General features: G+C 43.3%; 1 protein-coding gene across 1 annotated transcript in view; it reads left to right on the top strand.

The window, feature by feature from the left end:
• The first annotated feature begins 1,644 nt into the window (after positions 1 to 1,644).
• Positions 1,645 to 13,975, top strand: part of ANKUB1 (ankyrin repeat and ubiquitin domain containing 1) — a 23,012-nt gene continuing 10,681 nt past the window's right edge. The window contains exons 1-3 of the mRNA XM_006037918.1: positions 1,645 to 1,704; positions 4,897 to 5,007; positions 7,216 to 7,359. Coding sequence (XP_006037980.1) covers positions 4,918 to 5,007; positions 7,216 to 7,359 — 234 coding nt within the window. The 5' untranslated portion in view covers positions 1,645 to 1,704; positions 4,897 to 4,917. The remainder of the gene's footprint in view (positions 1,705 to 4,896; positions 5,008 to 7,215; positions 7,360 to 13,975) is intronic.

The following is a 13,975-nucleotide window of genomic DNA, read 5'->3' as shown; positions in this document are numbered from 1 at the left end:
TCACAGTTATGCATCCCAAAGGATTGATTCTACAGTCTATACCTAACAACGAGAGCTAATGAAGACAGTGAATTTATCTGCATGTTACCTGCATGAGTAAGGACTGTATGATCTGGCTGCTGTCTCGGATGGCCAGGGCCGACTCGAGTTACGCTCGTACGTCAGGGCGGGCTGGTGAATGGAGAGGCAGACACAACTTATTGGTTGCAAAAAACTTTACTCACGCCGCTTGCAATCATGATACAGGTGGTCCGGTCGTCGGAACAACCACACGAGTTGTTCCAGCTGGCGGGGCCCAAGCCAGTTAATCCGTCCGCAATTCGATGCCGGCAGGGAAAGGGGTACGTCTGGGGTTGCGCTCGGCGACGGGAAGAAAGATCGATAGGTGATCAGTCTATCGATCGGCAGCCGCAAGTCAGATAACTTCAGAGGCACTCTGCAGCGTGCTCAAAGCTCTTCGACTTGGGCGGAAGTCGCGCAGAATTTTAAACGGCCAGCGAGCCAATTACTAGCCGCCACGTGTGAATAATTTAGCACTGGCCAATAGCGGGGCACAAATCTGCATCCGAATAGCGGGAACTCTTTGCACCGTGCATTTCTGTGCTGCAAAGAAGAAATGCATCCTGCAAAGGAAACTGCAAATTGGCGGGAACTCTCCTGCACGCAGGCTCTTAATTGCAGCAGAACACTCTGCTGTGCAAAGGAGCTCTCATGTGGCCAGGAAATTCCATAGTGCCGAGGCACAAAAAATCACTGGGTTGTGACAGCTGCAACTCAATGTGTTTTCTCCTTGAGGTAAAAAAGAAATCTCCAAGAACCAGTTCTGGTACTAACACAGGATACTCAGTTGTGTAAGTTTAGTGAATTAGGCAAAATAGCTTACTTCAGCAGTGCTGCACAAATGTACATTTCCTCAAATTTGACTAAAGGAATATTTAGTTTTGGCTGAAAGTTCTGTTATTTCTCCTCTGGGGAACAGAAATAAAAACAAACAAATTAAAAATAAACCAAACCTCTGAAGAGTTTTCAAATAACTGGGTAATACTGGGTTCTAAGCACAATGAACAAAAGTTTTGCTATATATACATCACTGGATTTCTCCTTGTTCACATTAGAGAGAAATCGCTTAGAGCTTTCAAGGGAGGTGAAAGGAAACGTGTTTGATTTGAGATTCTGGAGTGCCTGCATTTGTTTTCTTTTATAGGACTTGAGTATATAGTAGAAACAAACAAATTATGTTGAGTAAATGCTCTGATTCTACATTTCTGATTTTCACATAGAAAAGCAGCTTTCAAGAGCCCAATATCTATTTCTCAGCAGAAGGGCAACATCATTTTAACCTTTTTCATAGAACACCAACCTTAGTTTGACCAAATACTAGTGCTAGACCAAACACTAGTACTAACTAGTACAGGGGTGGGCAAAATACAGCCTGCAGGGCCGCATCCGGCCCACAAGACCATTCTATCTGGCCCATGTGGCCCCTAAAAATTTAGAAAATGAATATTTAGAAAATGAATATTTAGAAATTTAGAAAATGAATTATCTGCCCAAAAATGACAGGAACCAGGGGCAGTAGGATCCAGGGGAAGCCCGGCGGGCTCCCACAACAGCAGGGGCCCCCTGGCCCCGCCTCCCCAGCTGGAAGCCCCAGCAGGGGCTTCTGGCCTCGGACCACATAGCTGCACCGCGCCAGAACTTCAGGTAAGGGCTGGGCAGGGGAGGTCCCCAGCAGGGAAGGAGCCTGCGGAAACGTGGCCTGGGGAAAAGCTGAGCACGGGGAAAAGCGGCCTGTTGCCTGCCCCATGGCTGGTGCCCTGTGATGCAGGCACTTGCAGCCTGCCTGGGGCTGCCTGTGCCTGCTCAGGACAGCCCTGGGTGGGCTGTGAGCAGCTGCAGCAGGGAGCACTGACCACGGGGCAGGGGAGGGGCCGCTTTTTCCCGGGCGCAGCTTTTCCCTGGGCTCCTTCCCTGCTCCTTCCTGCCGTGGAGGAAAGTGGCCCTTGCCCCGCCCCATGGCTCTTGCTCCCTGCTGCAGCTGCTCACAACCCATGCGGGGCTGTCCTGAGCCGGCACAGGCAGCCCCAGGTGGGCTGCAAGTGGCTGCAGTGCAGGGCACCAAACACTGGGTGGGCGAGGTGCTGCTTTTCCCCCCCTGCACTCAGCACCAGCTTGTAACCCGCCCCGTTGCCAGCCTGGGCCCTGTGCTGGCCCCGGGCTCGCCCATCGGGGCTGTGCATGGCAACAGCAGCTGCAGCCCCCCCTTTTGCCATGCTGGGCAGTGTTTGCCACCGCTGTCTGTGGGCAGCCCAGCATGCAAGCTCCGGATGGGCAGCAGCAGCAAACACTGGCCAACGCGGCAAGTGCGGGGGTTGCAGCTGCTGTCACGATGCACAGCCCCGATAGGCGAGCCCAGAGCCGGCGGGGCCCAGGTTGGCAGCAAGGTGGGTTACAAGCTGGTGCTGAAAGCAGAGAAAAGCGGCCCCTCACCTGTCCCATACCTGGCGCCCTGCTTGCAGCTGCTTGCAGCCTGCATGGGGCTGCCTGTGCCTGCTCAGGACAGCCCCGCGTGGACTGCGAGCGGTTGCAGCAGAGAGTGCCAGCCATGGGGCAGACGAGGGGCCACCTTTCCACATGCTCAGCACCAACTTCTTTCCTGCTGGAGATCAGGGGGTCAGGGCTGTGTGCTGCCCCCCACCTGTACCACGGGGCTGGGGGGCACTGGGAGTGAGAAGGTGCAGGAGCCAGCGGGAGCACAGGGCCTGCACCGGTGTCCCAGGACCAGTGCCGGCAGGGCCCAGAGCAGGGTGGCAGGAGCACAGGGTCCCAGCCGGCAGGGGCTCTATGGAGCTGGGCCAGCTCCCCCCTCTCCCTGCTGGTGCAGCCCAGCTCCACAGACCCCTGCCAGCCTGTGCCCCGCTTTGGGTCCCACCGGTGCTGGCCCTAGGACGCTGGTCCCAAGACATTGGAACATTGGTCCCAAGATGGTGACCAAGGGGGCGGGGCACCTGTAAAAGGGTGGGGCTACCCATGCAGTCCTCGACAGCCTGCCAAAACTGGGTAAGCGGCCCTCTGCCCGAAATAATTGTCCGCCCCTGAACTAGTACAAATGAATGCTGAAAACTATATATAGGCAGCCAAGCTTGATGCAAAATTCAAAGACCTATTTTGTACAAAGTTCCATATTTAGGAGCCCTTAATTAAGAAACCATTGCTGCTGTGGCAGAGTTTTGTTGCCACAAGCAGCAAGTACATTCCAGCCTCTCAAGTGTCATACTAGAATTTAGAAATAACAGAACTACAAGACAGGATGGGTAGTAGAGGATAGCTGAAACACTGACATCCCAATCTCCCCATTCACCAGTATAATACTCGGAGTGGGTGAAGCAGAGAACCTATTTTCATCATAACCTCACCATTTAACTTGGGTTGGCACCAGATGGAGGTGGGAGGAGAGTAGAACTCAGGATCTGGTCCAAAACCTTATGCAGTCAATGTAAATAGTCACACTAACTTCAGTGAGCTTTCCCCAGATGAGTAATTCTGGAGTGAGATGCCAGGCAGCACAATATTTTTCATTTACTATACACAGTATTTTCAGCTAAAGTTCTCAAAGCATTCCACACACAACCATTTCTTCTCAAGGAGCTCTGTGACATAGGTAAATATATGTAACCATTTAATAGATGGGATAAACTAAGGTAAAGTCACTTCTCCAAGGCTAGAGAATATATTAATGACCAGCTGAAGTGCCCGTTCTTTGCCCAGGTTGTTATTTTTGTAATTGCAGTGCTTGGTTATTTTCAAAGAATTTAGTACAACATATTTAGGTGAAAAATATTGCTTATTTTTAAAGAGCATAGTTCAACATATTTAACATTTAATATTTAATGTTGAGCAAAAAAAAAAAGACAAGCAGCAAGAAATAATGACAACTGAGTTGAAAAAAAGGCAAGAGTCAAAATATTAATGACAATTGAACTGAATTCACTGCATCCAAAATAGAGTGGTACCAGTTTATCTGAGATGTGAAGTAATCCCAGTCAATGGAAGCCCCAAAAAGAGTCAAGTGAAAAATAACCCACCTATAATTTTCTTTGCATGGTATTCAGTGATTTTGTAAGGTTCAGAGTAGATAGGACCAGCCATTCTTGAGTTACCAGTGTACATACAGACATACATACAGGCATACACTTCATTTTATATATATAGAAATGTGAAGGAACTTAATCCAGGAATCCTAATGCTTATTCACATATCCTACCCAATAGCAATAGCTTGTATACCTTAAAATACTGGTCCTTATGTTCATTTTAATATAAACATCTAATGTTCCACACTTGCTGTGAATTAAAAAATGTGAATGGTTGTGTGAAGTTGTTACAGTTATATAAATGAATGACACCTAAATGTATTTACAAAACATTTAAAAAATTGCATTAAGTAATAAACATTAGAACAGTTTAACATTTGCCAAGTAACATTTGCCAGCTTAACATTTGACAATGCTCAGTGCTTTGAAAAGAAGCACCTGAAAAAAACGTGTGAATGGTTGGCACAATATTAGAAGTAGAATTACCTTGGATTCTGTGTGTACATGTCTGCAACTTGTTCGCACTTGCCTTAATCAATATGTGGCTTGCTGGTTTAATTAAGGATTCATTTGGGGGAACATTTCCCTATTCATTGACGCTAGAGACACACATTCAGCATTGTATCTTAGTGTTGGTCCTGCCTGTCACTGCAGGGCTTTTTCTGGCAGGCATTTGCTTTAAAGAGAAGAAACTCTGCATTTAGGTTGGATATTTATAGTTTCTTCTGGTTTGCTTTGTTTTTAATAATGGATATGAATTTTTCAAGGCATGTATTTTGTTAGCTTATCCAAGCCTTTTATAGTTTTTAGCAGCATTTTTCAAGATGAGGATTTTCCTAGCTTTTGAAGGACTTTGTGAATCTTTTGACATTTTGGCAGAGCAGACTGTGCAAGCTGTAAAACAGATGATAAAGGTAGGAATTTAGAAACTCACTAAGTGAATTCTCTTTATTTTTATATGCTCAGTTTATAATTTAAATGCACATGGATTAGGGTGGCCATCATAGAGGACATTCCCGTTTTCTGCTACTCTGTCCTCTGTCCTCTATTGTTATGAAACCAGACGCCTTTATGTCCTCTATTTTTCTTTTTGAGAGAAAAATAAAGGACATGAAGGCATCTGGCTTCATATCAACAGAGGAGGGACAACCAGACTCTCCTCTATGATGGTCACCCTAACATGGATGTGTATATTTAATAGTATATTCCATGTTCTAATTTAAAGGGTTTTTTGTTAAATACTGTGCACACCTATCCTAGGTTTCTGTGAAATGTTTCAGAGATTCTAGCAGTCTGATTCTTCAGTATGGTTAAGTTCTGCTGTCATAGTTAGCAAGATGGGAGTAAAGAGCAATTATTTTAGTCCAACCATCATTGTTGTAGCTATGTTCTTGATGTAAGTTAAATCTCAGAGCTTCCTTACCTTCCATTTGGCTGCCAGCAACAAAGCCCCTGGGGTATTTCTTGCCAGTAACAGTCCTTGCAGTGGGGAAGCGCACAGCCTATATATTTTTTTCTCCCTGATCATTTCCCCAACACAGGAAAGTCTACTGAGGCAACAGCATGGAATCCTTCTTTGGCCAAATTTGGCAGCTTTCTGGTCTATTTTGTGAATAAAATCATCTGATCTTCAATTTTTTACATCCAAGAATTCAGAAGTAGCTTATTAGTTTGAAATAAAGTTCAGGGTACAGGTAACATTAATTTCTTTTAGAATATGTCCTGCCACTTCATCTTTTGAGGCAGGCAAGTGATGGAGAGAAAACAAATTATGTTGATATGATATAGCTTATTTTGGAATAAGAATAAATGTATTAAAACCTGGTACCTAAATTCCCGTTTGCTTTTGGGAATTGTTCATTTTTCAGTGGTGGGTTAATTGGTCAGTGACATTTTGTGTCAGACCTGATACAGACAGGCTATGACTTCCCTGCAAAGGCATGTGCTTGAATTCATAACAAAGTCCAGAATTTCATAAGAAGTTTGATTATCTGCTCTGGCCCCCTCCCTTCCCAGCTCAGGACTGGCGTTCAAGTTTATAAAGGCAACAAGGAATGTGATGAGAGCAGTACATGTTTTTTGCAGAGTACCAGGGAAACAGTGAATGGAGATTTTCTTTGAAGTCAGAGGAGAAAAATATGTAAGGTGCCTGAGTGGGGTTATAACTAAAAAGTATCTCAGAGGTCCCAGATTACTACAAACTCCCAGTCCATGTGCAGCAGTTAATATTGCATACTAGCCAGAACTGGAACATATACCACAGTCATATTTCAGATTATGTTATCTCCAGGAGCAATTGTGATTATACATTTGGCTGGACACTCCAAACTAACCCTATACTACCTTCATTCACTTTGATGCAATAAGGAAAAGTTATATCAGATTAATATTTTCAAGAAAAGAGGACAGAATTTTTGCACTAAGTCAATCAGGTCCGTGTTATCAACATAGCCTCTATCTGGAGGCCTGCTTTTGCTGCCAACTCAGGAAGCAGAGGATGGGATGGAAAGGTATTTTCAAAAGCACCCAACTTGACCTAATTCTGCTGTCCCTGAAGTCAGTGGGAAGTTAGGCTACTAGTGAATGCTTTATAAAATCTCCTTTAGGCACCCAAGTTTGAAGCTCCCATCTAGTTGTCTTCAGCTGAGCAACCACCATTTGAGGAAATCAGAAACTGAAGCTACAGGGAAAATTAAGAGCTTTCATGATTACCTCAGAGCAATGTGACAGTATATGTATTTTTGCTTTAGCTTGTATCAGTTGTAATGAATCATATATTAGCATGTGCTTGTAGAATTTCAAGTTTTGTAACTATGCATAGAATTTTTACAAGCCAAAAATAAACCTAACCTATAACAATACACTTCAATACTATCTTCTTTTTAAAACAAGGTGCAAATATTATTTCTACCACTTCTATTTCTAACATGTTCTTAGAAACTTGAAGGTTATAGATAAACCTTGTGAAGCAAAGGCTATTTTTTTGTTACAGGCTTACATAGCACAGTGGTCCCAGTAAAGCACAGCTGTAATTCGAAAGACATTAAAATGAATTTAGATTTATTGTAGTTAGGAATCACTCCTGCACAGACATGTTTCCACAATATATTATTCATTTTTAGGATTATTTCCATGTCCCCCTTTCCGAAGACAAGCAAGGCAGACGATATTTGGAGTTGATCTATGCAGGAGCAGTGCTGAAGGACAACTGGATTATTGCTGATATAGGGATATCAGTTTCTTCAGTTATTAGATGTGTTGTTAAGGTACAGTATGATTAAAAATCAGTTTGTCTTAAGCTGTCAAGAAATTGTGTGCTTGCTGTTTTTTAAAATTCTAGATCCTTTGCTAAACCTAACATAGCTGAGCAGCTGGGCAAGAACATCTTAAAGAGACACACCTGACCGTCAAAGAATTAGTAAAACTGTTATTTAAATATTTGAGCTTAGATTTATTCACAAGGAACTCCAGATACTACAGGGCAGGGGCATGCTGGCAGCAGATCGCAGTTCTGCTCCAGCTCCGGACCATGCTGTCACCATCGCAAGATCGCAACCCCAGAGCAGCTCCCCACCCTGCCATGCACCCCGCCAGCACTACTGGGGGTGGTGTCCATGGAAACTCTGGCCCAAGGCTGTCATGGCTGGGCTGCTGCTGGGGTCTCCATGGAAACTGGCCACAGTGATGTGGGGAGGGGCTGCTGGGAAATGGAGTCTGCCACAGGCCCAATCCAGCCTATGGGCCGCACTTTGCCCACCCATTTTAAAGGATGTGCATCTAGAAATTGAACTTGTAGAATGACAGAACTTTACAAATGGGAAGAAAAACCTGCGTGATACTCATCTCCTACTGTGGGTGATGGGTTTTAGAAGAGCCCCATCCTACCATCTGCCTGAGATCAGTTGCTCCCACCAGGTCTTGGTCTATCTTCTTTCCTGTGCTGAACACGTGGTTTGCATTTAGTCATTGTTCCTCATTCATAAATAGATCTAAAAATGAATTTAGTTGAAAAGAAAACTAGCACTAACCTACCTATTCTCACTTATACAGACAGCAGAGTATACTTTTCGTACACTACATCGATCACCTTTGTAATATTCCTTATCGGAATGAGAGAGGACATAACTACAATCTTGAGTCTGCACTTCTTTGGAGTTCAGAGGGTGGAGATGAAGATCAGATTCCACTCTCTGTATTTAATCCTACCCAAGCAATATTGGATTGGTTTCACTGCCAGAGGGACTGTTTTTCTATTTCTGGTTGAGATGTGGGCCAAAGTCTTATGAAACATTTACCATTCAAAGGGCTAATCTTGTAAGGCTGCCAAGCATTTATGCTGGCTACAATCTCATAAACAGCTAGGTCTCATGATTTCCACCATTTAGGGCTGAATTGTCAAAAGCGGATAATGAGATTTTGGTACCATAAAATCCCAAAATGAGCCCCAGCTCTCATTATCATTATAAGGTGAACCCCAAAGTTTAATCAAGGATCTGAGCTAAGTGTGAGCCAAATAATCTCCATTAATTTTACAGAAATGTTGTAAGGAGAATAACCATTTTAATTTTTATAAGCTTAAATCCTGGTCTACTCTTCTCTCATGGAGAATACCACAGGACAGAAGTAGGAAGACTAAGGATTTCTAAGATTTCCTTATCGTTTTATGCACATCACCCCTGAAATAGAAACAGTTGCAAGGGGCTTTGCCTCTCCCTCTCCACCTTGTAGATACACTGGAAGTGTGGGAACAGTTTCTTCCCTTCTGCCCCCACATAAGGTAAAACCTGTGGTCTCACTGGCCTCCTGCTTCTCAGGTAATACAAATCCAACCTGTTGACACTGAAAGGTGTAGCTGTTTAGTAGAAGCTGCAGAAGGAATGTGTGCAAGTTGAGTCAGATCTTGCCTATATAGATTTTTCCATTGAAATCTGGTGAGCTGGAAGGGGACAGTGCCATCTGACTTTGACCATGGATCTAACCAAAGCCTCAGCCTCAATTCAGAATAAATCTGTGTATCAAGTATTAGTGTGCTCCAATTTCTACATAGAAAATCTGGAAAAGAAAAACATCAAACAGGTGCTTCCTGCACTGTGCTAGTATGATGTAAACATTCAGGTCAGCAAAATCTTACTCTGCAGTACTAATACAACTGGAAAATCTTTCTCTTCCTTCATTGTCAAGAAACAGATCATATAATTCATTTTACAGTGAAAGCACAGCTATGGTGAAATAACCTGTGCTTTTACTGTGTTAAGATAAGGAATGATTGTGGTAAAGATCTTTCTAACTGCAACACCTGGGAAGACATGAAAATATATGTATGTTTTGTATAACAGTTCTGTGCCAACATTAGAAAAGGGAACTGGTAATGCAAAAAAATAAAAGCAGATTACAAAATGCAACAGCAACTCCTGATGGCCTGGTTTGGTATAACAAATGTATCCTGAATAGATAAGTAAGGAAAATATAGATATAGAATGTATTAGGGCTTCTTAATGTAAGTTTCAAACCAGTTGCCAAAATTTAGAGATTCACATCTACCTGTCTAGATTGTTGTTGTTTAGTAACAAAAGCAGTGCTTATACAGGTTGTTAAAACCAAATTTAGATACCTAATTTGAGGTGTTTAACTTTGAAAACTGGGCTGTTACAACCCATTCTATTCTTGGTTCTAATCTCAAACAAATAATACTTTGCATTTCTATGGTGCCTTCCATCTGAGGATCACAAAGCTCTGTAATAAATGTATTAAGCTTCTCAGTAAGGCAGATATATTATAAATTATTTTTTCAGCACTGTCTCTATATTACATGTGAGGAATCTCTCACATAACCAGGAATATAATCTTAATTGCCTCTCAGGCTGCACAAGGTCCACTTTTTCAGTGCTGCTACCCACATGAAACTAAGGACGTAATATAGTGTTTTGGGGCTACAGGTTAAAATGTGTTCATTCAAAATGTGAAACTCCATGTGGGTATAATGCATTAATCTATACAAATGAAAGGGAAACTAATTATTATTATCATCACTTATATTTATTGTTAAAACAATGTTTTGACATGCGTCCTAGATGAAAGAAAAACAGAAAAATACTATAATCAAAGAAGACACAGTTGGTTATCCAAAGATAACCTCTTAGGAACTGCTGAGGATGCCTCTAATCTAAGATCCATTAGGAACAGAACCATACTTAGCTGGCCAACCACCGCAACAGGTCCGCTGCCAAGCTCAGTTCAGCCAGACCTGAATTTTGGAGCCATACAGAATTCAGCTGATCTAGAGCAATTGCTTCTTGCATGGGTCCTGGAAAACAGGATGAACTGGCTCCTTGTATGCTCCTCCTGCAAGCACATCCATGGAAGCCCAGTCCCAATCTGACCTTAACTTTCTTTTCAAAAGGGAAATATGGCCTGATTCTAAAACTATCAGGCAAAGCAAAGCATTGGAGAAACAGAGAAGATAAAAGTGCACAAACTGCAACCTGAATTTATATTGCATACACTGGGAAGAATGTTTTTTGAGTGGGCTTTTTTTTGGATTAGTGTCAAATTTATCAAACCATGTGCAGTAAGTAGTTAATGAAGAAGACTGTTGCAAGGCAGCAGCTTCTGTGCACCAACAGGCTCAGCTCCCCTCCAAGCTTATTATATAAACAGGGAAAGGTCCTGCCAGTATCTTGGCCGAAGTTCTCCGGGTCCATAAACAATAGAGAACATTTTTAGTCTTGCTTTTTTTTTCCTCCTCTCTGTATCACAGGATTAATTGGCCAGAATTACTGCTGCCTCTGGCACAGCATCACTAGGGCTGCAAAGCATGAAAACAAAGAGTGGAACAGTGAGGCAAAAGGACTTCAGTGTTCAAATGCCTTTGAGAAATTTAGCTACTTGTTTACTGCATGTTCGTTGATTCTAGTAATTTCTTACTGCATTTTCTGTATGTTTAGCTCTATTGTTGCTGTTCCCCAGGGAGGCAGATAAACTGAACTATGTAATCAAGTCCTACATTGGTATGCATGTTGGGTATTACAGGTTTCCTTATTCTTCGAAAAAACCTGAAATTCAGTGGTAGAAAAAACTGCCTGAAAAATTACCTTGAAGCAGCATCTCCTATGGTGAATGTATATAGTTAGGGACCAACCTTACAACATGTTCAAAGTGGAGATTGGAAAGTGAAGGAGCAAAGAGGCCGTTTTGCAGATATTCGATACCTCCCAGGGCTAGCCTTAACCATGTGACTTGCTTTAGGGCTGAGGATATATATTATTTCCAGTTACCTGAATCATAAATACTATAGGCACCTACAATCCATACTTAAACATTAAAAATCCACAACATGCATACTGGTAGGCTTTGAAAATGTAACTGGTAGGCTTTGCAAACAAAGTTCCACAAATTTAGCCCTCTTCTCTCAATACTTCCCTTATCTACCAAGGATTATGTTGGTTTTAACTAGAATAAGTGTTCACCAGCTACCTTTCTTCCAAGACCCAGACCTGCCCATGCAGGAAGAAAACCAAGCTCTCCTTGTCTAATGAAGGGAAATTACAAAACTAAATATCCTTGTCTGTACCCAAAGGTTTTGTAACCCATACTAACTTACTATACCCTTATGGCCTACTATGCATGGTGGCTAAGCCTCAGCCTGAATTGATTCAATCTTTGCAGGTTATTCTAACCTGTGTAGATTGAACTGATTTGCAAGTGAATAGACATTCACTTTTGATTCCAGAAATGTAGCCAAATGCTTGCAGTGGCTCAGGCCAGAAGCTGGAGGGCGCTAGAGTGAGCCCTCCCTTCCCTTTCACAGCAGCGGCAAGGCTGGAGGGAAGCTGACCTGGATGGAGGCATGGTCAGGTCCTGGCAGGCTGCTAAGTATGATTGAGGAGGGGTTTAAACCCCCACCCTGGCCTGCAGGGACCCTAGCTGGGGTGTGCCTGGAGGGGATTGGGGGCAGCAGCCCCTGCCAGGTTTGTCCCCTGTGGGGGGGGCAGACACCACCCAAGGCAGCACCTCAGGTGAAGCGGGAGCAGGGAGGGGGATTAAACTCCCCTGTCTCCCCTCTGTACCAGCAGCAAGGTATTACCTTCGTATATATGCTGTGCATATTGCTGCTGTTACGTACAAGCATTAGGATAAGATTTTCAAAAGCACACCAGCAGCTTAGGCCCACAAGTAACCTTCATTGGGGCTAAAAATCTCCCTCCCTCTTAAATATTATCACCATGTACCTGATTAATAAGCTTAGAATGAAATGTGCAAACTGGTTCTACTTTCTGCTGTAACTTTTCTTACTGGAACTTCACATTCTGTATTTATATTTTAATAGGGCAAGCATGGTGTGTATTATCTTGTGAAGCATTGCAGTAAACAATGTCGTCCCTTTTAAAAATGAAAAATGATGGGGAAATATGGTCCTAGGATTGTATTTGCTAAATGAAACCAAGCCTCTTACATTGCACCAAGTATGTGGAAACTTTGAAGAATAGCTTTAGTGCCCACGGCTGAATAAACAGTGTGTGTGGGATGGAGGCGGGGGTGGGTTTTTTTTAAATTTTGGTTCTTTTCAAATATGCCAGTCTTGGCAGTTCTGTTACTGTCAAGTTTTGTCTTGGAGTATGGTAAATGCTGGTAAATGTGGCAGCATCACAAGCAGCTTTTTACTTCCGTGGTCACAAACTCTCTTCAGCATCTGCCAGGTTGGTTAGCACTCCTTAGCAATTCATCTCTTTCGTTTTAAGTAGTCTTTTTTCATCTTGTGCTTTATTCTTGCTTCTGGCTTAGTGTCTGCTCTGAAATCTAAAATCCTGTGGTCAAGTATATAATGTACATGTAATATATCGACAGGATACCTTTAATACTGTTTTCTTAGTTTGGGTTTTAAATAATACTTATCTAAATCCCAAAGTAGGATTGCAATTTCATTCCCTTTTCCCCACAGAAATGAAACTTGTCCCTGCCAAACTGAACCTTTTTTCAGGTTAGATTTTTTTTTTTAGGAGTAGGAATGAAGAGATAAGGGATTTCATTTCCTCACTTCAAGTTCAGTTTGGATTTTGAAAAGCTAAGCATAGTCTTGTGATCACACAGCCTAAACACAGTCATTCAAAAAACCCAAGCCTGAATTGATTCAATTTTTGCAGGTTACTCTAAACTGAACCAGCAAGCAAGTGAATAGACATTAACTTTTGATTCCGGAAATGGAGGCACATGCCTGCAGTGGCTCAGGGCACTAGAGCCCTCCCTTTCCTTCTGCAGGGAAGCTGGGGGGGGAAGGGGGTTCAGCCTCAGCCTCGACCTTAGCCACTGGCAAGGCAGGTGGATGGCGGGGCCATGCCGGCCAGCTCTGGCCATGCCTCTGCCCCTGCCACTGTAGGAGCAAGGGGGTGGGAACTTGACAGGGGCTGCTCTGCCCTTCTAGGCAGACCCTAGCTGCAGTGTCCTAGGGAGAGATGGGAGAGGAAATAAATCCCCTCCCTGCCCCTTCGCCTTAGGGGGCCGTGCTGGGCTGGCTTCCGGTCACGCCCCTGTGCTGTCTGGAGAGCAGAGGAGCAGGGCCAGCCCTGTTCTCTGGCACAGGCAGCATAGCCCAGCCCAGGGATGAAAAGCATACTGGGATGCTGGGAGACTCGGATTTAACTTAAACCAGGAAGGGGTCTGGGACGGAAATTCCTTAAACCAGTTTGACCAAATCAACTAAGTCTGATAGTACATTCAACTAGGTTTATCTTAAAACAGTTTCGGCCATTTTGAAACTGGTTTAAGTGCACTGAACTTCTGTTCTGTTACAGGTTTAAACCAGTTTCTGATCACTTAAACTACTTTATGTGTAACTTCTGTCCCTAGCCAATGAAATTCCTTCCACATTATTTCAAGAATCAATTC

This window comes from Alligator sinensis, unplaced genomic scaffold (assembly GCF_000455745.1).
Source record: "Alligator sinensis unplaced genomic scaffold, ASM45574v1 scaffold1178_2, whole genome shotgun sequence".
In the NCBI taxonomy this organism is placed as follows: Eukaryota; Metazoa; Chordata; order Crocodylia; family Alligatoridae; genus Alligator; species Alligator sinensis.
This window is presented reverse-complemented; position numbering and strand designations above follow the sequence as displayed.